Below are 26,823 nucleotides of genomic sequence, written 5' to 3' on the forward strand. Positions count from 1 at the left end.
AGTGATATGATGGGCAGGGAATGAGAGGCATGCTCTCTTTACAGAATTGCAGAACTACAATTGTTCCACTTAGTTAGCCAGAGCCAAACAGTGGCTGATCTATCAGCAGGTGGGGAGCTTAAAGAAGTGAAACTCCAGACCAAAACTGGTACTCCAGATCAAAAGTGAGGTCTTTACCTAAACCACCTTCCCAGACACATTGATACATTAAGATTTTAGTTAAAATAATGTAATAATAAACAAACAGTACTCACCCCGGCAACAAGCTAAACAAAAAAGGGAAAAAATTATATAGCATGTTTTTAAAACAATCCTAAAATCTCTTTAAAAAAGAAAATGTGTACAGTCATGGATTGCACATCTATAATTTCACAGCATTCCCTGTGCATGCAAAACACTCACTGGTTTCAGTGGAAGTTGTTAGGTGCACAGGGAGTTCAGCTTCTGTCCCTGAATTTGCATTGCATGTTCTTATTGTAGATTTCTACGGTCCCTGGTTTCTAACAGCGTTTAGAGAAATAGATGTAACTCGGCAAATGATCCAAACTCCTGACTTTGTTTCGGCAAATTCCACGTTCGAGACACTTGACTGAAACATTCTAATGTGTTCCCAAATATTCTTTGCTTAGCCTAGCTCAGCTCAGCTGAACTTTCACTGAAGATCAAGATTAGTCACATGAGTAAGGGTCCATAATCTGTATTTAAGATTAAATTACATTATTTTATGTAAATCACTTACTTATCTTCCCTTCAGGGCACTCGGGGCACCTTCATTATTCCTACAGACACTAGCCCTTTCCAAGTGCCCCAAGCACCTAATTTCCATGAAGGCTATTTTATACACAACAAAGGGAACACAGATCCCTCTAACAGCTACTGCCATTTAAAACAGTCTTATATTTCAAAAGAGGGTTTTTTGTTTGTTTCGTAATTTTTGAACTTTCAAAGGAAATCAGAGAAGCATGTTAGAAATGCTCATGCAGAGTTACCGACTGATTACTAGAATCAATAGATGTTTTCCAATTCACTTAGTACACGGTACAAACACAGCTAAAACAGCCTCATAAAAAGGATCTACTGTGAGCTAAAAATACTCTCCGAAATGAAGGTTGTTTACTTGTCAAGCAGTTACTCTCTTTTGCACGTAAATGGCCATTGTGTGAAATTGAAAAATAAGTGGTCAGTAGAACTTTATTTTCTTTCCCTAAAATATCACTTCAAGTGCTGACCCTTTGGGTGAGGCAATTTTATAAAGCAAGATACAGTACTTACGGCTGTGTCTGCGCACATAGTCAATGAGTTCACATGGCTGCAGAACACAAACAAAACGAAGAGAAAGAAAGGAATTCTTAGCTGATGAAGTGCTTTATTTCTTAATGTACACTGAATGTAGAACATGCCAGAGATACATACGGGAAAAGGGTGCAGTCCCATTGTTCCTTTAGCGCCCTATAAGAACAAGATTGTAGATTACTAGATAATTTAAAGCTTTCAACTGCCTGGATAATTAAAATAATTCAACTGTGAGAATGTCTTGTACAACAGGACAATCATACCAGAACTTGACTGTACTGTATATTTTCTCTCTATTCATTTAATATGTATTGTGGTATGCTGGCAATTTAAGTTCCAGAATGGTGGGATCATGATACCCAAACAGAAACAGAACGAGTTAATTTTATTTTAATTGGGTTTGGGGAGAGAGAGAGAAGAATGAATAAATAGTTAATATATATGGGAATCCAAGTGTTCAGCACCTTTGAAAATCAGGTATAATGTTGTTGCCCTTAAGCATCAGTCCAATATATCTTTGTGTGACATTATTTGGGTATAAGCAGCAGTAATGATTACTAACAAAAAATAGATTTGAGTGGAGTCCAGGTTCAATTTCTGAGATGAGTGAAATCTCAGCTCACTTTTATTGGGATCTTTTAATTCCAGCCTGTGATTACAAAAAACTCTCTGAAAACAGCCATAAGCTGCAAACTTCAGACATGGCTAGAAAAGATTCCAAAAACCAGATATATGTTCCTAATTTTAAAAAAATATTGCAACACACGGGTTGTTCTTTAATTGCCAGTTTTCAGGAGAGGCCCAAGGTCCAAATGAAAAAAAGGTTGCAACTACATTTTAAGTTCAATTAGGCATTTAAATACTTGTCTAGATTTGCATGCAAAATTAGATTTGGGCATCTAAATAATCATTTGCACATGCAAATACCTGATTTGTGCTCTCAGTTGTAGTAGAGTGAAAATTTAGACACACAATTACATGCATAGACTTTGGGTCTCTTTTTTCTGAAAATCTGACCCTAGAATTTTAGTTCAAAGTATTGTAACATAATTTGATATACAAACACACAAACTTATTGTCATATTGCTGGTGAAAATACAGAATTAGCATTTTCAAAGTGACATAACCAAGCAGCTTACAAGAAACTTACCTCGAGCACCCCAAAATGTGAGTGTATTAATGATTTAGACTATTGAATGCATACTGTAGCCTGAGACAGGGAGAAAAAATCACCTATCCTCACCTTCAAATTTAAAGGAAGTACCTTTTCATGCAAATAAAATTACATGCACTTAATGTGGTCAATTCATACCCTGGGTCCCAGAGGTCCCCTGTCTCCTGGAATTCCCTTCTCACCAGGATAACCTGCAACACCCTGGAAACATTGGCATAAATTAGACAGACAGACAATCTACAAATGATATATACAGCAGTTACGATACTATTGCTTACTTCTCTACTCTAGGGCCCAGATCTCCATTTTATTAATGCCAGTTTTACATGAGTTTAACTCCATTCTATTCCATGGATATACTCCTGATTTATAGCTTGGTGAGAAGAGAATCAGGCCCTGTATATTTTCACATATAACGATCCTTAAAAGAAGAAAAATAGGACGGCAGCATACTATTACTTTTCTTTGGGTGGTTCAGCTGAATGCTGGCAACGTTTACTGTACAGTGACTCTGGAGATGGGGATTTTGCTCCCACCTCTACTATGGACTCTGTGTGTAACCTTGGGAAAGTCACTTAACTTCTCTGTGACTCAGTTTCCTCATGGTAAAATGGGAACACCACCACTTGCCTGCCTGCCTACACCTCACAAAGACACTGAGGCTAAATTCATTCAGATTGGTAAAGTGCTTTGATATTTTTGGATAGGAGGTGCTACATAAGTGTCCCACTCCTTCGATCCCTAGTTATGCACCCCTAACTAATTTCAGCCATCCCTGACACAACCTCTGCACCAGGGGGGCGAGTGCAGCGAAAGTAAAGCCAGCTATGCTGGTCCAAGGTTCTCCTCCCATGCTGGCACACCATTTGAACACCATTTTAAGGTCATATTGCACAGCTCCAGCAGTGGACAGTGACCTTAGCATGACCAAGGACCTGGCCCTTGGCAAGGGAACTGACTACCTCAGAAAAGCTTCTTCTGGCCCAGACGTGAGGGTGCTACCAATTAAACTACCTTAGCACAACGTATACATTTATAACCCCAATGGCATGCTGCCTCTCCTGGTTTATTAATGTCTGTTGGAAAAATTTTCATAAGGCTCTAAGTTCTTCGGGAGTATAAAGGTTTCACTGACTTTCAATGGGACTGAGGTTCCTAAATCACTCAGATGCTTTTGAAAATTTTACCCTGTGTTAGAAATTAATGGATAATGGGCACCATACCACGTATAATATCTAATCAATAACATTTTACATGTACCAAAAAAAAAAAAATTGGCTCCCATTGAAGTTAAAGGCAAAAGTCTCTGATTTCAGAGGGAGCAAGATCAGGCTGAAGTGGGGGTGGGGGGTGGGAGAAACAGGTCAGAGTGTGATAACTACAAAAACAAGAGTTGAAAAAGGTGAGTAGTTTGCATGGCTAACTTATAATACAAACTACTACTATGACTTTGCCCTTCCTTTGTCAGAGGAGCTAAAAACACAGTTAAACAGGAAACAATTACTACAAAAGAAATGTTTTGTTTACGTTGGCCTATTAAAAGAAGAAGACTTGGCCATCTATCAGACTCTTTCAAACTAGTAACTCTGAAGTAACTCATTTATAATTACAATTTAAAATATAAAAATCACTTATATGAGCTCTAGCAACTCTGAAAAAATTAAACTTACTATTCATAAGGAGCATAATATAATAAGAAATGTTAAAGTCTCATCCAGTAAAAACAGCAACAAAATATGCCCCAGCCCACTCCGCCACCTTCCCCATAACATCAGCCCTCTACAGGATTTCTATAAAATAATTAGACGTTGTGTTTCCCTGATTTGGAGCCTGCTCTGTGCTACACCAGTCTTCCAGTGTAAATTATTCAGGTTGCCATTGGTCATAAGAACAAAAGAATGGCCACACTGGGTCAGTCCAGTGGTCCATCTAGCCAGTACTGGGTCTTCTGGCAGTGGCCAATGCCAGGTGTCCCAGAGGGAATGAACAGAACAGGTAATCATCAAGTGATTCATCCTGTCACCCATTCCCAGTTTTTGGCAAATAGGGGCTAGGGACACCATTCCTGCCCATCCTCGCTAATAGCCATTGATGGACCTATCCTCTATGAACTTATCTAGTTCTAGGTCCAAAGACAAACAAGGTGGGCGAGGTAATATCTTTTATTGAACCAACTTCTCTTGGAGAGAGACAAGCTTTCAGGCCACACAGAGCTCTTCTTCAGGTCTGGGAAAGGTACTCCCAGTGTCACAGCAAAAGGCAAGGTGGAACAGATTGTTCAGCATAAGTAGTTAGCATATATTGTAAGGGACCATTCAAGGTAGTGGCCCATTGCACTGGTCTGAAGAGACAGACATGGTATCCAGCTATAGGCCACTGGAGGCCACCTCTTGCACTAGGTTGATCTTCCATAGCTGGCTACACCAGTTTTAGACGTGCTAGTGGTGTACAAAGCAACTGCAACAGAGTGCGGGATCTGGACTATTGTGCTTACAATAGCTGTGATATACATACATTCAGCAGGTTAAAAGATATCCATTTAAAACAGATTTCTGTCAGCTGGGCAGGTAAAATGACATGTGATTTCTGCATTCACAACAAGCCAATCTCAAGACAAATCAATATTCATAAAAGGGTACTTGCCATTTTTCCTCTGATTCCTTTTGGTCCAAGTTCTCCTGGAACTCCCTTTTCTCCAATTTCACCCTAATTAATTGGATACAGCAAAACTGAAAATGGCTATTCAGTAAAACAAAAATGTTAATAACTCAAGAAATGGTTCTTGCTGTTTATTCTTCCATTCATATATCTCGCTTTTAAGAGCACAAAGACTGATATGAAATAGGTATATACAAAAATATATACAAGTAGTGTTGTGTGTGGTGTCTCACCCCCACCCCGCAAATGTGATATATGCCATCATGTGCCAGCAATGCCCGTCTGCCATTTACATTGGTCAAACTGGACAGTCTCTACGTAAAAGAATAAATGGACACAAATCAGACGTCAAGAATTATAACATTCATAAACCAGGTTTTCAGAGTAACAGCCGTGTTAGTCTGTATTCGCAAAAAGAAAAGGAGTACTTGTGGCACCTTAGAGACTAACCAATTTGTTTGAGCATGAGCTTTCGTGTAGCTCACGAAAGCTCATGCTCAAATAAATTGGTTAGTCTCTAAGGTGCCACAAGTCCTCCTTTTCTTTATTCATAAACCAGTCGGAGAACACTTCAATCTCTCTGGTCACACAATCACAGACATGAAGGTCGCTATCTTAAAACAAAAAAACTTCAAATCCAGACTCCAGCGAGAAACTGCTGAATTGGAATTCATTTGCAAATTGGATACTATTAATTTAGGCTTAAATAGAGACTGGGAGTGGCTAAGTCATTATGCAAGGTAGCCTATTTCCCCTTGTTTTTTCCTACCCCCCCCCCCAGACGTTCTGGTTAAACTTGGATTTAAACTTGGAGAGTGGTCAGTTTGGATGAGCTATTGCCAGCAGGAGAGTGAGTTTGTGTGTGTGTGTGTGTCCCCGGGAAAAAAAAGAAAAAAAAAAAAAGGGGACTGGGGTGGGGTGAGAGCCTGGATTTGTGCTGGACATGGCCCACTTTGATTACCATGCACATTGTAGGGAGAGTGGTCACTTTGGATGAGCTATTACCAGCAGGATAGTGAGTTTGTGTGTGTGTTTTTTGGAGGGGGGTGAGGGGGTGAGAGAACCTGGATTTGTGCAGGAAATGGCCCACCTTGATTATCATGCACATTGTGTAGAGAGTTGTCACTTTGGATGGGCTATTACTAGCAGGAGAGTGAGTTTGTGTGTGGGGGGGGTGGAGGGTGAGAAAACCTGGATTTGTGCTGGAAATGGCCCACCTTGATTATCATGCACATTGTAGGGAGAGTGGTCACTTTGGATGAGCTATTACCAGCAGGATAGTGAGTTTGTGTGTGTGTTTTTTGGACGGGGGTGAGGGGGTGAGAGAACCTGGATTTGTGCAGGAAATGGCCCACCTTGATTATCATGCACATTGTGTAGAGAGTTGTCACTTTGGATGGGCTATTACTAGCAGGAGAGTGAGTTTGTGTGTGTGGGGGGGTGGAGGGTGAGAAAACCTGGATTTGTGCTGGAAATGGCCCAACTTGATGATCACTTTAAATAAGCTATTACCAGCAGGACAGTGGGATGGGAGGAGGTATTGTTTTATGATCTCTGTGTGTATATAAAGTCTGCTGCAGTTTCCACGGTATGCATCCGATGAAGTGAGCTGTAGCTCACAAAAGCTCATGCTCAAATAAATTGGTTAGTCTCTAAGGCGCCACAAGTACTCCTTTTCTTTTTTCAGAAAATGCACATTTTGCTGAGTCAGTGGGGAATATTTAAGTTCTTATTCTTTCCATGTGAAGTGCTAGTCTATTTAGTATGCTAACACTCTACCGCTGATTATTTTTGTTAACATATAATGTTTTGTTCCTAAACACTGACCCTCCACATCCAACCCCTGCCCTATCTTCCACCCCAAATACCAGCTCCATAACTTGGAAGGATTAGATTTTTATATGTAAATGTCAATTTCTCTGTACATACATAAACTGATTTAAAAAATATTTCCATCAACAATAACAGAAATGTACAGATAGGCAAAGAAAGAAAAATGCTGCTTAAGAACTTATTAGGGACTTCTCAGTATTGGGATGCAGACCTCTGCACACATTCCCCATATCCTATCATAGCCCCTGTGCAGTGAAACCTTATTGGTCTGGTTGTGGTCAAAGCCTCTGTGCCTGCAGAAAAGCAAGGGGAGATGTGCTCCTAACTTATTTGCTTTGGAAATATATTGATTTTTAGAGATTGACCCAAACTAAAAGTCTGAATCTGAAACATGTCTGAACTTTGAGGAGACAAGTTCACAATCCAAACCCAGATACGATCCAAAATTTCACAGCTGGTCTGTATCTCTACTATGGGCTGAACCAAAACCTGAGATCCTGTTTTGAATTTTTCAGCTCAGGCCCTTCTATAACTTAATTGGATGTTGGCCCAATACCGTCTTTATTTTAGTTAAGTTTTAATTAAATGAAGCAACTGATCCATATTGCATATTTTTACTGTATAAGAGTCATAGAGGAGATGTAAGAACTTTATCTTTTTTAACATTATTTTTCATTGGTACTTCCCCTGAAACTCTATTTTGCACTGCTAAAATTAAAAAGAAGATATCAAAATGCTCTTTGTGCCAGGTTGGCATCTACCTGTGAGAAAGTTTATAAAGTACAACATACCATGCTGAATATTTTACTGTGTTAATTCCCAGTTGTGCAAGATTATTGGTGTAGACCAAATATCTCCTTACTATATTTAGACTCCCAGCACCAGGCACTCAGCCCTCTCCTGGCTACTTTGAGCAGCTCAAAGAGAGCCTACTAGCTGGAGAGCTATCCTAATAGGGCTGCAAAAAGAACAGGAGTACTTGTGGCACCTTAGAGACTAACAAATTTATTTGAGCATAAGCTTTCGTGGGCTAAAACCCACCTCATCAGATGCATGCAGTGGAAAATACAGTAGGAAGATTATATACATATATACACACACACACACACACAGAGAACATGAAACAATGGGTGTTATCATACACACTATAATGAGAGTGATCAGTTAAGATGACCAGCAGGAGGAGGTGGGGGAAGAGGAAAAAAAAAAACATCTTTTGTAGTGATAATCAAGGTGGGCCATTTCTAGCAGTTGACAAGAACGTGTGAGGAACAGTGGGGGGGGGGGGGAAATAAACATGGGGAAATAGTTTTACTTTGTGCAATAACACATCCACTCCCAGTCTTTATTCAAGCCTAATTTAATGGTGTCCAGTTTGCAAATTAATTCCAATTCAGCAGTCTGTCGTTGGAGTGTTTTTTTTATTTTTTATTGTTGTAATATTGCGACTTTTAGGTCTGTAATCGAGTGACCAGGGAGATTGAAGTATTCTCCGACTGGTTTTTGAATGTTATAATTCTTGACATCTGATTTGCATCCATTTATTCTTTTATGTAGATACTGTCTGGTTTGGCCAATGTACATGGCAGAGGGGCACTGTTGGCACATGATGGCATATATCACATTGGTAGAACGCCACTAGCAGTCACTTTCAGCCCCCAACTAAAACCTCTTCAGCACATCATCAGGGATCTACAACCTATCCTGAAGGATGATCCATCACTCTCACAAATCTTGGGAGACAGGCCAGTCCTTGCTTACAGACAGCCCCCCAACCGGAAGCAAATACTCACCAGCAACCACACGGCACACAACAAAAACACTAACCCAGGAACCTATCCTTGCAACAAAGCCCATTGCCAACTGCATCCACATATCTATTCAGGGGACACCATCATAGGACCTAATCACATCAGCCACACTATCAGAGGCTCTTTCACCTGCACATCTATCAATGTGATATATGCCATCATGCGCTAGCAATGCCCCTCTGTCACGTACATTGGCCAAACTGGAAATGGCCCATCTTGATTATCTACAAAAGGTTTTTTTTCCCCCTCTCCTGCTGGTAATAGCTCACCTTAACTGATCACTCTTGTTATAGTGTGTATGATAGCACCCACTGTTTCATGTTCTCTCTGTGTGTATATCTATCTACCTTCCTACCGTATTTTCCACGGTATGCATCCAATGAAGTGAGCTGTAGCTCACGAAAGTTTATGCTCAAATAAATTTGTTAGTCTCTAAGGTGCCACAAGTACTCCTGTTCTTTTTGCGGATACAGACTAACACGGCTGCTACTCTGAAACCTAATAGGGCTGGTGGACGATAACCCTAGTGCAGGAGAATCCCCTGGTGGTATAAAGTGGAAGTAACTGGCAATGTATCAGCTACTTCCCTCAGGATAGAGTGTTTGTCAGGGGAGAGCTAGATGTAAAGTGGATTATGGTCATGTTCTGGTGATCTCTGTCTGAGGAGATTATTCCTGTAAGTGCAGCAGAGGATGAAACAATCTGGCACCACTGAAGTCAACGGGAGCAGGATTGAGATTTTAGAGTAGCTCTTAGCCTGCTCCTAGTTACTTTCAGGTACAACTGATCAGAAGAGTACGAAGGTGGCATAGAGTCTTTCCTCACCCTGATTCAACTCTAGAGCAAATAAAATATCAACAGAAACACATTCTGCAGTGAAAACAAAAGAATGGAAGAAACAACTTGTCTTTTTACCTTAAAGTGACTAGTTAGAAAGAATACATGGGGAAACTGTAGGCCTGGTTTTATATATTCTCCCTCAAAGAAGCTGTGTCAGCAGTACATGACTTTTGGGTGTTTGGTTTTACAGTTGTAAAGCATTGCTAATAGTTAAGGATGAGCATGTCAGACTTGCTTTTAGGGCTGACATTTAAAAAAAACTAGAGCCTTTTAATGTGTCAAAATGGGTAATTTCTCCCCAAAATGGGTAATTTTGATAATATAATCAGTCGTGTACTACTATACATTATTTTTTCAACCTGTAATTTGTGTGTAATTCAGGAGATGAGGCAATGAATTTAGTTGGTCTATACGTACACACCAGCATATTTTCACCATCACTTACGCAACACATTGATGTCATACTTCATATGTAATGCACAGCACAAAAGTCTAGTTAATAGTGTATTTTTCATACACATAGCTTCAGTAGACTATGTATATCACACACAGATTCATATACAACACTACAAGACAAAACGCAAAAGTGCATCTAAGGCTGTGCAAGATATTATCTGGGGATTTTTTCCTGGCACTTTGTTTGGATAACTGTGCTTTGTAACTGCTGACACTATCGGCTACCTGCTCCACGTTACTGACAGGAAGAAGTGGGACACATACTCCTAAACTGGCAGGCACAACACATAGCTATTCCTATATTTAGAGGCTGTTTCAGCACATCTCTAAATGTAAGATTTGACTCCACCAACAACCTCAGAAATGACACACAATAATTAAAAAGTGATAAATTAAAAAACTGTTAAAAATTTCCAAGCAATAAGGTGATCAGACAAGAATTTTTTTTTAGTCCTTTAGTATCATAAGTAATTTCAGTTGTTGACATATAAATCAGGACTTTCTTCCCATGAAACATCAAGAACGTTTTTTTTTATTCTACCACTGAAACTTATTTCCATCCTTAAAGTCTCCACTCTGTTATCTTGATTTTATGCCAACATAACTGTTAACTGCAGCAGAGTTGTGTTGGTGCAAAAGTAGTGTAATGGAGCGGAGACTCAAGTCTGCTGATCAGAAAGCTACAACATAAAGGTGAAGCACAATACCTTCAGTCCAATATCTCCGGGGAATCCTTCTTGTCCCTGTTATTTACAGTAAATAAGGTAAAATTATCACCACATTGATATTTCTACTCAGTTTTTTCTATATTTGACTTTTCAGAATCAGACACAACTCAATAATAAACAGTGAAACTAGCAATGTGCTGGAAAACAGTATTATTATTGCTATCTATTATTTTTTGAGGTGCTAACATGGATTGTACAAAATACAGAAGACGGCACAGCCCGATGCAAGAATCTTATAGTTTAAGCTGAATGATACAATTGATGCATAAAGGGCCAGATCCAACTCCTGTTAGAGTCAATGAAAAGACTGCCATTGATTTTAATGGGGGTTGGATTGCACCCAAAATACATCTGCAGACCAGGAAGTTTAGAGCCCAATCCGGCAATGTGCTGGTTACCCTAAATTCCCAATGGAAGCACCTTTCTGGATTAAGTCCTTAGAACATATGAAGTATTGGGGCAGGCGGGGGGGGGGGGGGAGCAAGAGGTACAGTAGGGGTGTGACAGCATGTTACTAAAGTGGGATGGGCTTGCCAGAAGGAGTTTAAAAAGGTGAGGTTTGCATTAATAGGGTTAACAGAAATGGATGAAGAAGTTCAGGGAGTCTGGCAGTAGTTACCCAGGACAAAGACAAAAAGTTTTTGAAAAGCGTTCTGTTCTCCCTTATTATACTCAGACATATATCATTTAAAATTTAAATAAAGCAGCACTGTACTTTACAGGGCTATTCATGTGCTCCTAATTGCATTGATAAATTAAAAGGAAGTGACTACGTAAAGATGAAATACTCCAGGATAGCTTTACTAGTCTTATACAGACAGGAACTGTACAGTGAACAGGCACTGGCTAAGCTGTCAGGCACCTGTGACTGACAGAAAGATTTGATATTTCAAAATATTAGACCTCACAGTTCAAAGTAGAGGGGAATCAATACTGGAAGCATTTTTTGGAGTAAATTAGAACTATTCTTTGATTAGTTTTAGTGCGGCAGAATTTTTTCTCTCATTTCAAAAGAGGTTTTCTAAATAATGATAGTAAATGTAAACTTTTTTAACTGTAAAATGCATCTAAACTATATAAAATGTGTCTACAGAAGGGTATATAAATCTGATTCTATCCTTCTCCTGCACTCTTCATGTGTTGCTTGTCTTTTTAAACTGGAAGCCCTTCAGGGCAGGAACAATATCTTCCTGAGTGTGGACAGCATTAAAATATTGTTACAACAACACAACAACATTAAAATAATGCTCCAGTAAATAATTAGGGTTATTACTACTGTTATATTTTTATCTTTTACTCTAATTTTAAGAGAGTTTATAACTTATTTTCTAATGTTTATATGTTGCCACAGGTACACAGGGCAATTGATGGACAAATAAAAACAACAATCCCCCCTCCCACAATGACATTACAACTTATGGCCCTAATCTTGCAATGTGATCCATCTGGTGGATTTTTATGCATCCCCCCTGTGAAGTCAATAGGTGCAGGAGTCTGCCTGTCTCGATCAGCTTGCAGGGTTTACAGTCAGAGATGATAATGAAAGGACTTTTTTCCCCTGCAGTTTTCACTCTCACTAAAATAATATAAAAACAAGTTAAGAGTTTCCATTTATTTTTCCTTTTTCATGTTCACCTTCGCTCCTTTCTTTCCTGGTCCACCATATCCCGTAGCACCATCTTCTCCCTGTGAATAGACAATTATTATTAAATCATCTGCTTTTCCTGTCTGTGCTTTACTCCGGCTATTAATGTCTATATTAATTCTAAGTGTTTGTGTAGCAACCCAAATGTCAGGAGGACAGAGAGAAGTGACAGGATTGGCAATTTATAAATTAAGGACTAGATTTTGGCCACACACGGCACATGGAGAGAATAAAACACAAACCTGCATTCCCCGTTGACCTGGTGGCCCTCTCTGTCCTCTCTCTCCAGGATCACCATATTCTCCCTGTTAAATGCAATTAATGCGATCTCAGACTTGTAAGTAATATCTTTTAAACCCACAGAGCCTGATTAATCTTTCTAGCCAACTGATTTTAAGAATACTGGAGAAGCTACAATCAAAAGGTTTAATAAATATAAACAGTAAATCTCACTTAAATTACTTATGATTAAGGCTGCATGTCTGTCATGGAAGTCACAGATACCACGACTTTCCGTGACCACTGTGACTTCTGCAGTAGACTGTGTGGCTGGCTCAGGGGCTACCCGAGCCAGGCAGCCCCTGAGCCAGCAGCAGCATCTTGGCTTGTGGGAAGGGGCTCAGAGCTGGGGCAGAGGTTTGTGGTGCAGGGCGGCGCTTACCTCAGTGTGGGGGCGGGGGGCTCCCTGGCTCGCACTGGCATGTCCCTGCAGCTTCTAGGCAGAGGGACCAGGGGGCTCCGCACACTGCCCGTGCCCACAGGCACTGCCCCAGCAGCTCCCATTGGCTGCGGTTCCCAGCCAATGGGAGCTGTGGAGCCAGCGCTTGTGGTGGGAGCAGCGCACGGAGCCCACTTGGATGCCCCTCCCCCTTGGAGCTGCAGGGACATGCTGGTCAGAGCCGGGTAGGGAGCCTGAAGCCTGGCCAACCCTCTCCCACAAAACACCAGTGAAGGTCCCGGGCCATGTGCCGCCGTCACGGCCAGTGTCCCCCTCAGCACCAATGGGGGAGCTGGGCCACCCCCCGCCCCAGCATCTGTGCCCCCCTGAGCTCACCCCCCCAGAGCACCTGTGGCCCCCCAGACCAAGTTTTAGTTAGGAGTATATAGTAAAAGTCATAGACAGGTCACGGGCAGTAAACAAAAATTCGTGACCCGTGACCTGTCTATGACTTTTACTAAAAATACCCGTGACTGAAATCTAGCCTTACTTATGATTATGCACTGCCCTTGAACTGTGCATAGAGCTGCCACTGAGGTCAAAGACCTGTAGTCCTTATTCAAACACAAACAAACAAAAAACCACAACCCAACTTCCATTGACTTTTGCCTGAATGATTGTTTCAGGAGCAGGCTCAAAGGCAAGATCTTCAGGTGGGAACAAACAAATTAACTTTAAAACAACAACAAAAGTAGTTAAAGGAATGAAACCTACTTTATTTCCTCTCATTCCAGGACTGCCAGGACTCCCTTTTGGACCCGCAGCTCCCCATTTACCCTGAAATTAAATGAACATATGATACCTAGTGAGAATTTGGGGGGAAAAAAAAACAACCCCAAACAAATCACTTTGCTTCATTAGCACTTCATGTAGAATGACAAGAATCTAGTCTCAGCTGTGCCACGTGTGCTTTTCCTGCAGACATCTGGCAGGCAGCAAAAGCAGTCAACACAAATAACGCTTAGATTCATTGCTTCAAGTCTAGACCAAACATTTATTTTCCTACCAGGATGGCAGCAACTTTGTATAAGATGAAGGCCATTCACTAGTTTGACTGGTACAGAACATTTTTTCAGTATCCATCAAACATTGTTTTCTCAATTCCAGACAAATAGAGACGTGTCTATAAAGTGATTATACTGTCGACTTAAAACCTATTCTTCATTCATTTAAAAAAAAATCCAGACAAAGTTACTACTGGCTTCTCATCCACACAGTCTCTATATTAGTCATATATAAACCAGAAAGGCCTAATTCTGCCTTTAGTAGATGCAATCTCCATTGCTTTGTAGCAGGTTTGTATAGATCATATTGATTTCAATGGGACATAAGCAGAATTTTGTCCCATTGAAAACAGAAGCAGAATTTTGTCACAATTTTTTATTTTGTCACAGTGGCCACATCGTTCGAACACAAATATACCCAAACGACATATATGGCTTTAAGGAAGTTTACAAGAGAGAATCTGGAGAAGACCCATTGTTAGCTTCAGGGAACTCCCTAATACAGTTTCTTCCATTATTGAAACTTGATGTGTCTAGCTGTTTGAGTGCAATGGTTTTCCAGAGACTCCAGTCACAATAAAGGTGACAACTTGTCAGAAATAAAGAAAATCCTGGAAGAAATTAGGAACCTAGCCTCTCTGCGTGGTAAATTGACGGTAAATACTTTGGAAACAGGTAAATAATAGCTGCTCAGTTAAGATGCAAACTGCCAAATACAAAAAAGCAAAGCAGCAATGGAATCATCAGACATTTCTTTTAGACAGTACTGCCAAGAGAAAGGAAAGTATGGCAACGAAGCAAATATAAACGTTAGGTGAGATTTCAAAAGTACTCCACACTGGCCTACCTCTCATCCCATTGATTTCAATGGGAATTTCCCCCTGCCCCAACATTTGAAAAACCCAGCCTAGAAAAATCAAACTGATAATTGCCCCGTCTGCCAAATGGAGAACAGGAAGAAGATTTGGATAGCTTTCTCGTTAAATTATCTAGTGGATAGGTCCAGATTCAGTGGCTGTACCATGGTTCAGACTCAATGGTCCAGTTTCTGTGACTGTCAAGGTACCAGTTACAGCTTCCTAAGTCTCATAGTTGTCATTTAATTAAACACTATCATAAAACGAAAGTTCTGTTATTTTCTAACTCTTGAGTAGTTCATTTTACAACCTTAAAAACATTTTAAATCTATATTTTGCAATATTTATGCACACACACACACACACACACACATTCTCCTATACCCTTAAATAAACTGGTGGGTCATGATAGAATAGAAACGTATTGCTATATAGCTATTGCAGATTTTTTTCTTATAATATAAAACAGTTTATCATTGCTCTGAGATGTTTAAAATTCCTTATCCCCTTACGAATACATTTCTGACAGAATATCATGATACACTGCACAGGAATTTTGAAACAAAGAATGCAGTAAAACAGCAGTAAAAATGGAAGTCTCCCACTGGTTACACACACAGTGAGTAGAACACTGAGTGAACTTCACACAGTATTTTTACCTGAAGACCTTTACTTCCTTCACTTCCTTTCTCTCCATTCACACCTACAATTCCTCTTTGTCCCTAGAAGGTATGTTATAGGACAGAAAACCCAGTTAACACACAAATGCATATATTACAAACAGAAATATTAAATACCCTGTCTTATGAAATAACACCACTTAGCCTGTTATATAGGCTTTATGTCTTGAAAGTGCTCTTAAAACACCTGATTCATCCTTATATCATCACTGTGTGATAGATATTCTCCCCATTTTACATATGGGGAAACAAAGATTCAGGGGCACAGCTACTCTCCAGCTGAACAGGTGTGTGTGGGGAGCAGGTGGGGTGGAGGGAAGCTGGGAAGGACTAGGGAGATCTGTAGGGGGAAGGATGGGAGGAATCCTGTCCAGATAGACTGGCAAGATACGCTCAAGGGACGCTGCTAAAGATGGAATAGTTTATAAACGTCCCTCTGTGAGGAGGAGGAACGACCTGGGATCACCTGCATTACTGTGGATCCCCTGGTCATGCTCCCAGCTAGCTCCTACCCCATGGCAATGACCTGCTGTGCTCTGGGAGTCTTTCTGGAGCTGTGGAACAGCCCCCATATCATGTGATCCTTCACAGTGGAATTGCCCAGGATCTGCTGCCAAGGGGTCCTCTGCGCCTGTGGGGCTGCGGTAGTAGGGTTTCTCCTAAACTCACAGCTGACATTTGATAAGATCCATTATTCTGCTCTTACCCACACAAGCATTCTCCATCCTCCCGGGGAGGGGGGGGGGAGGGGAGGAGAATTACACCAACTCCCAACAGCTCCCCGCTAAAATGTCAGCAAAGGTCCCCCCGCCAAAGAAAAATACAATGCATTAAAAATGTAAAGAAAAAATAATCAGTGAGTTCTAGCACACAGCTACAGACACTGGGTTCCCATAGCAGACAGTCAGCCAAGAACAGGAGTTCAGCTGCCCCTAAGTCCCTTTCTGCTGAAGAGGTCCAGGTGCATGCAAGAACATAAGAAAACGGCCATGCTGGGTCAGACCAATGGTCTATCCAGCCCACTATTCTGTCTTCGGACAGTGGCCAATACCAGATGCCCTGAAGGGAATGAACAGAACAGGGCAATTATCAAGTGATCCATCCCCTGATGTCCTGTCCCAGCATCTGGCAGTCAGAAGATGGGGCAATCTGGGGGGGATGAGATAGACTTGCTGAGAAGGATGCGGATTTGCACCCATGGGATGGCACTCTGGTGCAGCTGCCTCCCCAGGTGTTAGCTTCAAGGAAATCCCCAATACAGTTTCTTCAATTTGCAGCCCTTGTACCTGCAAGAGTGAATCTATATCCATATTTACAATGCAGGGATCTAACATACGTCTAAAATCACACAGGGCCAGATTGTGAATCCCTTACTCACATTGGTTACAGACATAGGTACCAACTTTCCACGGTGCCGGTGGGTGCTCGCGCCCCCCCTCCCTGGCCCCGCCCCAACTCCACCCTTTCTCCGCCCCCATTCCAACCCCTTCCCCAAAGTCCCCGCCCCAACTCCGCCCCCTCCTTGCCCCTATTGGACCCCTTCCCCAAATCCCCGCCCTGGCTTCTTCCCCAAGCACGCCGCATTTCCCCTCTCTCCCAGCGCTCGCTGTGTGAAACAGCTGTTTCATGGCGCAAGTGCTGGGAGCTAGGGGGAAAAAGTGAGCACGTGGCGTCACTCGCGTAGGAGACGGAAGGGGAGGTGAGCTAGAGTCGAGGGGGTGGGGCAGGGAGCTGCTGGTGGGTGCAGAGCACCAACCAATTTTTCTCCGGGGTGCTCCAGCTCTGGAGCACCCACGGAGTCAGCGCCTATGGTTACACAAGCTATTTCACTGGATTACTCATCAACATGAGGAAGAGGCTTCCAATCTGGGCCACAGAAAACTGTGGTCAGAAGTCCAGATCTAGATAGGAGGCATTATTTGCTCAACAGAAGGGCAGTACTGGAACATCAGAGATATTGCAAGCCAGGAAAGCCAGAGCTGTGTAGGGAAGTTTGCACTGTGCCTGCCTTACTATGCTATGCCCAACTCAAACTAATGCTGCTGGTGCTTCACAGCCACCAACAATATATTCACTCACATGTTAGCTTTATAGAATCATAGAACTGGAAGGGACCTTAAGAGGTCATCTAGTCCAGTCCCCTGCACTCAAGGCAGGACTAAGCTTTGTGTGAGTATGGACACTGGACCCTATGATTTTTGGACATAGACTATTTCATTTCTCCTTTGTATTTCAAGTCCTCCTTCTCCCCGAAAATACCTAGATTAGCGGTTCTCAAACTGTGGGTCGGGACCTCAAAGTGGGTTGCGACCCTGTTTTAATGGGGTCAGCAGGGCTGGAATTAGACTTGCTGGGGCCTGGGGCCAAAGCTCGAGCCCCATCGTCCAGGGCCAAAGCCCAAATCCCACCACCCGGGGTCAAAGCCAAAGCCTGAGGGCTTCAACCCTGGCTGGTGGGGCTCAGGTTACAGGCCTCCCGCCTAGGGCAGAAGCCCTTGGGCTTCAGTTTTGGCCCCACCAGGCTTTGGCATTGGCCCCCACGCCCTGAGCAGCGGGGCTCGTGTGGGCTCAGGCTTCAGTCCCCACTCCTAGGGTCGTGTACTAATTTTTGTTGTCAGAAGGGGGTCACGGTGCAATGAAGTTTGAGAACCCCTGGCCTAGATGAATGTTAATATTCACCTGGGATCCTTGAAATCCTGGTTTTCCTGGAAAGCCCTGTGAGCCAGGAGCTCCTTCCTCCCCCTGTATTAAGAGACAGTATTGTAACAATTTTCTCAAGTGATCATAACAGCGACTGATCTGCCAGGAGAACAGTATGATATTTTCAATTTCTAATACCATTTATTTGGCATTTGAACACCTCTTTTCTTTTCATTAAGAGACGTTTCTCTAAAGAGTCAGCATTTAGATCAAATTACATTTCTTAGCATAGTGGCTTCACAGACTATCAGCATAACCTACCATATTTTTAATAAAGCTGGTCATTGCAACGCATGGATTTAAAATTTTTTTTTTAAAATCCAGAAATTAAGTGAAGCTTATTTATTGCCACAAAGCAGGCTGAGCTTATAACCAAGGCAGCTGTTATAAGACAAAATGCCTGAAACGTGGTTTTTGAGACATGTTTTTTCAGTTTAGCAGTTGGACAATACTTTTCCATACAATTGTGCATAATTGAGGGAGAGTGCAAGGAGCTTCCTGCCCATGTTTTACCCCTCTTTAGGGGCACATCACAATTACAACTCTGCACTCACCTCAGCCCAAGAACTTTGTAAGACTAGCACCCCTATAGACCTCAAAGAGGCAAGCAGAATGTGCATGTCTTCTGGATTCCATCCCATACTACACCTAACATGGGGTAGTGCCTATACAATGCAATCCAGTACTATGTACTGTGCAACATAATGTATCTTTATTTTGTTTAAAGAGCAAAAAGTATTTTGTAAAGGAGTGTTACCAGGTTAAAAATCTTCTCGAAACAAAACACACTTCTAATATCTCAGATGATTAAAACTGAAAATATTTATTCTGGTTTATTTTCAGTTTTTCATTTCTCTGTCTTTGACAACAAAAATCTCAGTTTCACTTTTAGTGTCTCAGTGCTGTTTGAACTGAAAACACTGCAGGGAAATGATTATTTTTGTTGCACTGGAATGTTACAGAAACTTTTTTTTTGCTCTCAGGTTTTGTAAAAACGTCTTGTCACAAGATCTCATTTAGATTCAAGTTTGACTTGACAATGTCCTTCAAATAAATTATTATGCATCCATAATCTTTCACTATTAATGCTCTACAGTGCCATATTTTGTACAATTTGGATTTTTATGGTGCTGGTTATAGTATGAGGGCCCGATCCTGCTCATCTCATACACTCAAGCCCAGATTCAGTAGTCCAAGTCTATTCAGCAAAGTCTCAGCACATGCTTACTCAGTACAATGACATTCCACGATTGTCACTCATGTGTTACTCTGAAGCCTAGAACGTCTGTATACTCAGTGTGAAGAGATGAAAACAACTACAGGCATGGTTGAAAGCTCCTTTTGTTTATTCTAGCACGAGGTTCAATCATCACTGGGATTGTCAGTCTATCATTCAATTTATAAAAAGAACAGGAGTACTTGTGGCACCTTAGAGACTAAAATTTATTTGAGCATAAGCTTTTGTGGGCTACAGCCCACTTCATCAGATGCATACAGACTAACACAGCTGCTACTCTAAAACCATTCAATTTATAAATTCAGCCATTTTTGGCCTTTTTAAAAAAAAAACAAAAACACGACTTTATGGATTACACTGAGGCAACAGCATGGGCTTTCAGCTACTAGATCTCATGAATGGGACTAGTTCTTCAATGGGACTTGTGCAGCATATGCATTGCTGAACTAGGACCCACAAGTAATACTACTGAAGTCATTGAGATTAATTGCATAAGTAAGGCAAGCAGGATTTGTCCTTTATCCTATATGCTATAACAAATCTAAAATAAATATTCAACTCTGCAAATATTTTAGAAGGCAGGAAAGCTCCCACGTTAGTCCTACTGTAGATATGGGAAATTAATGAAACCTACCTGTGGACCTGGTGTTCCTCTTCGACCTTTTGCTCCCTGACAAAACAAGATAGATGTTTGTTAGACCCCAGTTCTATCTCTCAATTAAATGACAAACAGTAGAGAAGTTGTGGCGACTAGGTCAATTTTTTTCAGATAATTTGATATTCACATAATGCTTTACTATATGCTCAAGTTACTGTACATGTTAGAACAGTGATTGAGAGCAAAGTGAAAGTTATTATAGATGTGTCGGGATATACTTTGCTATCACTTTGCTCACTGCTCACACGCTTCAGTCCTGCTGTGCCAAGAGGACTAAAACACTCATGCCCTGTCCGCCCTAGCGAAACAGATGTGTTTATAAAATTGGTTTTGGCTGTAGAGTTTAAAGACATTTCCCGTCAAGCAGTAGGAAAGGTTCCCACCTCATTAGTCTGTTCTTATTGATAACTGCCTATGACAGAGCGCTAGGCAAGAAAGGCTGAGTCAGCACTCTGTTCACAGTAGCTCCAATGAAGCAAGGCAGAATGGAGCTGATTAAGCAGAGCTGTGCCTAATTTGTGGGTGGGGAAGGGCAGAAAGGCTAATTAAGCCCTTAGGCAGAGCCCACAAATAGGCACAGGAAGGAAGTGGAAAGGGGGAAGCAGGCAGAGAGAGAGATTGCGCTCCCCTTCTTGTTACAAGAGCTGTATGTATTATGAATCCATTTGTAAATAAACTGCACAAGGTGTTGGACCAGCACAAGGATCTCTGAGTAGTTTGTAGACTGGGACAGAGGCAGGAGCCTGGTCACCCTGCTACATTGCCACACCAGAAGAAAAGAATTTGCATACTCTATCTTTGCAGAATTTCTCTTTCTTTGGAAGGAGAAAAAAGCAGCAGAGAAGCGAAGTCACCAACAAGAATTGGGGGACAGAAACTGGGTAGTATTGCAGTAGGGTTCAAATCTGAAAGAAACGAGGAAGCTATTTTGTCTCTGATAGTTGTGTTGGGTAGCCCTATTCAAGAGGAAAGAGTTTGCCTGGAATCAGAGGCTACTGCTAGTGTTAATTTTTTCAGGGCAGTCTATCAGAGATTTATTCATCTCATCTTCCTGCAGTGAATGGAGGCTGACGGAGTGATTGATCAAGGTTAAATTTATGGACTCTGAGATTATTCTTTCTACCTTGGATTAATATCAAGTATTTCCTTTGCATATTTAGTCTCCTTGTCTATATGGGTTCTTACTGTGGTTCTCTGAGAGCCTGGTGACCCTGGTGAGCCCTTTGGTCCTCTTTCACCCTGGAAATGAGAAATTTAATTTCATGTTATATCTCAATTGTCACTCAAATTCCAAACTTTTTATATTTTTCCAGATTATTAAGCCATCTAGTCATGAACAGTGGACATGCAAACCAATGGGAAAAAATTCTTTTCATAACACTTGGGCATACAACATCTGTAACCACTCACCCATCTGTCAGAATTAAGAACAGAAACATAGTATTTTAAGTGCACCACTTCATCTATGCAACATTATCAAATAACATCAAAGAAATGCCATTGTGTTACGGTACATTTCATAAAGTAGTAACATCAAAATAATCACTGATGTTGCCCTCAAACTATATTTGTCTGGAAAGTGCTGCATGTTTGTCATTACAGTTACCATTCTGTTGTGTATCAACATTGATCTCATGCGTACTATGCCGATAATCCAAGTCTTGTACTGATGCTCCATAACTGCTCTACGGTGAAATCAATGGAAGTTCAGGGGGGCTAGGCGCTGTGTAGTATTGGGCCCATAAATAGCTCTAAGTACTTCCCCCCCACACACACACTTTGGAAGATTTTCTGTGGAAGTTCATTAATGTACTAAAATAAATGTTTTAAAAAATAATAATAATAATAATAAGTGGTGACAGATGACAGTAGGTATGATTAATCATCATACATCCACACCTTAGTTATTTTTCATCTCTTTAAAAAATGTAAGACCACTTCTGAAGCTGGACCACTGAGTGCAAAATCACCCACAAGGATAGAATCAGAGAACCATAGAATGTAGGACTGGAAGGGACTTCAGGAGATCATCAAATCCAGCCCCCTGTGCTGAGGCAGGACAAGTAAACCTATATGAAGAGTTATCAGGTCCCTCCCTCCCTCAGTCTTCTTTTCTCAAGACTAAATATGCCCAGGTTGTTTAACCTTTCTTTGCAGGTCAGGTTTTCGGAACCTTTCATCATTTTGGTTGCTCTCATCTGGACTCTCTCCAATTCATTCACATCTTTCTTAAATTGTGGCACCTAGAACTGGACACAGTACTTGAGCTGAGGCCCCACCAAGGCCGAGTAGAAAGGAACAATTACATCTGGTGTCTTACATACAAGTCTCCTGTAAATGCATTCCAGAATATTAGCCTTTTTTGCAATTGCATCACATTGTTGGTTCATATTCAATTTATGATCCACTATTACCCCAGACCCTTTTCAGCAGTACTATTACCTAGCCAGTTATTTCCTATTTTATAGTGCTGCATTTGACTTTTCCTTCCTAAATATGGTATTTTGCACGTGTCTTTATTGAATGTCACCTTGTTGATTTCAGATGTATTTTGTGGTATAAAATTAGGAACGATAGAATTGTCATACTATTTTTAACAGTCTTGGTTATCAATGGATTAATTTTAATTTGCTGTAAATAGCTATATTTTAAAGGATTGTAGGTTAGTATTTAAAACAATGTACTGTAAACAAAGTCACATATTTCTAAATAGTTACCTGTCTTCCCTGTTCTCCTTTTGAACCTTTGAACCCTACTATGTCATTGTCCAATCCAGGGTTACCCTAAACAAAGACACAAAGTTAAGTACATTTATTTCCCATGGGAGCTGATGTCACTTAATATTTCACGGTAGATGCTCAGCACCTTTCAGCAGGGGGCCCTGAAAAAAAAAAAAAAAAAAGGGAAAACACAGCAGGAGTTGACCATTTGTTATGTCTAACAAAGATTAATAGCCTATCAGCCTTTACACCTTTTTGATAAAATATTTGTAGTTTTTGTTTTTATGAAATCAGTGTTGCGAGACTTCACAGAATCTATGATACGGTGGGCAGACAAAAGGGACATTAAGAGTCATTCTATTTTCAGTACTAGACAGAATTCCCACTCGAATCAGTGGAAGTCCTGTGTGGGCACTGCAGCTCAAAGGGAGTACATGGCACTAAGTCTTGGCAGCGGGGCAAACTTTAGCCACAAGGGCACCCTTAAAAAACCATGAAAAAACCCAAGTATTAGCAATTTTGCAGGTGATACTGCACTCTTTGAACACACTGGAAATACAGTGCAGCCCTGCCTCCTTTTCCTGGTGTTTTCTCCTCCTCACCAACTACAACATCTGTCCTTTTATAGTGATTTCCACAGCCATGTTGCTCTGTCAGGTCCTTGTCACACCAGACAGAATGCATCTTCATCCCTACTGATTTGATGTTACTCCCCTCACTGGCTCCCCATCCACTTTGGCATCATAGAATTCTGCGCCTCCTTATTTATTCAAGCTTGTCAGTGTGTCCTGCCCCCACCCCATCCCACTAATGTTCTCAACCTTGTTTGCTCATCTGTCAGCTTCTCACACAATCATCTCAGTGCCTTTTTCCATGAAGCCCCTATGCAGCCTCCATGAGATCACTGGCAAGCCTTCTACCTTGTTCCTCTTTCCCCCTTAAAGTTCCATTTTTGCCAAGCTGTTTACAGTGCATCTAACTGACTTGAATTTAAAGAAATCCCTATTCATTGTTTCCTTTCCCATTCCCCCTAACTTCTGCCTGCCAGTCTGCCTCTATCCTTTGACTGTGAGCTCCTTGGAGCAGGGACCACTCCTATCAGAATGTCTGAGAAGTTCTTAGCAAATTGTGGGTGCTACTATAAACTAATAATAACAATGACAAACAACTGATTGGAATTATATGAGAAATACATTATCTTCAGCTGAATCCACAGAGTCCGGGGAGCTAATTCAAGATATGAATGAATGAATGAGCTGTAGCTCACAAAACCTTATGCTCAAATACATTTGTTAGTCTCTAAGGTGCCACAAGTACTCCTTTTCTTTTTGCAAATGTATTTGTAATATTTTCCCTCCATTTCTCATATTCTATTTGTGATGGTTGCATTCATAATTTACACCTAGCCCAGCAATGCTATACCTGACCAATAAGTACTACAACGATTAGCAGCTAGGGCTGCAGCATTTCATGACATATGACACACCTTTCACTGAAGTCAGACTCTCACAAGCTGGCCTGTTGACTGTGACAGGCCACGCCCTCGGTATGCCACTCAAGAAGCAGGGTGAGAGCTTTCAATTCCCTGAGAGACATGCTACCATAAACATAAGAAAACACTGCAGTCCCTTTTCACACATTATGTAATTTCCATTCATCAATGTTTTAAATATTATGTTCTAAACAGAGGAATATTCTTTGTTTTATTTAAAAAACAAACAAAAAAAAACCTCATCCTGAGCTATACTTTTTTCTTCTGTTTTATAAGTAATCATTCAACAGTACAAGATCACCATCCAGAGGCTAAATCCTACTATGGTCCGGATTCAAAAAGATATCACTATTCCTCCCATGTGTTGGTAAGTGCTCCCCACTCCCATTTACTTTCAGTGGGAATTGATGGCACTTCATCTCGCAGTGGATGCTCAGCACCTTTCAGGACTGGGCCCTGAAAGAAGAATGGAAAAGACTGCAGGATTTAGCCCTATGTCATATCTGACAAAGATTAATATCAGCCTTTATACAGTGCTTATCATCATGGTATCTTTGCCTCGGGCAATACAATTACATATTGGCATAGGAATAAGCATAATTCATTTACTAGTGAATGGATACAAAGTCCCCACACAGAAAGTGTCATAAATCCACAGGATGTCCCATAATACTGGATTTTTCTTGTAGGTCTATGAGGCAAATGACAGATCTGCATAGCCACATGTAGACAAATTTGTCATCTTGAGACATGAAAGGCTAAGATGTGCTAGGTTTATCTGATCTATTATCCTCATCATTGGGATTACAGTGCAATAGTCACACACGTCTGTCCTAACATACCTTTGAAAGAATATCATATCCCCATGCAGATCTGAACAGAGGCTTATGCTCCCTGCAAGTTTATTCATTTTCTAGAGCACCATAAGTGAGGTTCTGAGATCAGATTCACATCCTTAATATTGTGATCCTAAGAGCACCCCAATGCCAAGGGGCCCCGTGGTATAGAACTAAGTCAGCTGGCCTGGCCAACTCTACACCTCACACATAATATTTATCTAAAAAGTGTCTTGGAGCATATCGTTTGAAAACACTCTGATGATTAATATCACTGTGAAATGTAAGTAATAAAGCTGTATGTGAAATTATAGATACTCTCTGATATTATGTTTTAGAATCGGTCAACAGACCAACAAGGCAAAACAGTTTTCCAGACAAAGAAGAATAGCCAATTCCTCTTGGGCTCAACTGCAATCAAGACAGGTGTGGCTAAGAACAATGGGCTAATTGTTTGCATGAAGGATCACAGGAAGATCATTTGGGCTTCCAGACTTTGAAAACAAAGATAAACTGAGGATATAAGCAATTACTAAAGACTTTGGGGTATCCATCACATAGGGGAAAAAAGGGGAGCAGCACCCTTTGAGTTCATGAAAAGTGGATCCTCTTGGCCCAGGAGGCAAGAGTAGCTGGAAACGGACTACAGGGGAGAAACGTGCTTAGACAATGATTACAACTTTCTGAAATTAAGTTGTAGTCATTAGAAAGCAGGTTTGGTTTTGTTTGACTTGTCACCAAGCTTGTCTCCTCTAGTCTTACTTATCATTTAAATCTCTGTTCTTTGTTAATCAACTTATTCTTGTTTTATTACAAAACCATCTCAGCGCTCTGTATTAAACTGAAGGATAAAATCCCTTAGCCAAACTACCAGGCTGGTATGTGTTCTGCTCTTTGGAGGCAGCCAACTTGATACTTGTGTGAGGATCCCGTGAGAGGGTCTGGACACTGCAGGAGAGATGGTTTTGGGGAGATGCAGGACTGGAAGGGCTGTTGGTGTCACACTGCAAGGAGCAACCAGGCTGGTGGAAGCCAGGGTGAGGCCATTGTCTTGTGACCAGGCTGCTGGTGCCAGGGCTCTGAGCCAAAGCTGCACAGCAAAGAAGCACCCAGGGTGACACAATCCCTCCCTCCCTTACTGCTCTGGGGGAACCCCATAGAGTCATAGATGTATAACATAGAATAGATTTGCACCTAGGAAAAAACTTACAGGATCTCCTTGTAAGCCCCTCTCACCACGCTCACCAGGGAGTCCTCTTGACCCTGGACTGCCCTGAAATCATAAAATGGCTGAGTGAGAATCTAAACAATCATTTTCCTGCTGATGTTAACAAAACAAGAGACAGGAACAAGCGCCAACATTTTAATACAGAATTAGAAACTCCCCAGGTTCAGGGCGGTTTGCATCCAGGATTTTGTTTAATCTATTAAGTCACAGGCCTTCACAAAATACAGTTCCAGAAGGTGGATTTGATTTGGAACAC

General features: G+C 41.2%; 1 protein-coding gene across 1 annotated transcript in view; it reads right to left on the reverse strand.

Moving 5' to 3' along the window:
- COL6A6 (collagen type VI alpha 6 chain) overlaps positions 1 to 26,823 on the reverse strand; it is a 103,696-nt gene that overhangs the window by 26,348 nt on the left and 50,525 nt on the right. The window contains 14 exon segments of the mRNA XM_084619391.1: positions 1,265 to 1,309; positions 1,414 to 1,449; positions 2,606 to 2,668; positions 5,111 to 5,173; positions 10,773 to 10,808; positions 12,429 to 12,479; positions 12,681 to 12,743; positions 13,871 to 13,933; positions 15,677 to 15,739; positions 18,376 to 18,438; positions 20,268 to 20,303; positions 21,477 to 21,530; positions 23,009 to 23,074; positions 26,550 to 26,612. Coding sequence (XP_084475517.1) covers positions 1,265 to 1,309; positions 1,414 to 1,449; positions 2,606 to 2,668; positions 5,111 to 5,173; positions 10,773 to 10,808; positions 12,429 to 12,479; positions 12,681 to 12,743; positions 13,871 to 13,933; positions 15,677 to 15,739; positions 18,376 to 18,438; positions 20,268 to 20,303; positions 21,477 to 21,530; positions 23,009 to 23,074; positions 26,550 to 26,612 — 765 coding nt within the window.

This window comes from Lepidochelys olivacea (genome assembly GCF_965140295.1).
Source record: "Lepidochelys olivacea isolate rLepOli2 genome assembly, chromosome: 2".
Lineage (NCBI taxonomy): Eukaryota > Metazoa > Chordata > Testudines > Cheloniidae > Lepidochelys > Lepidochelys olivacea.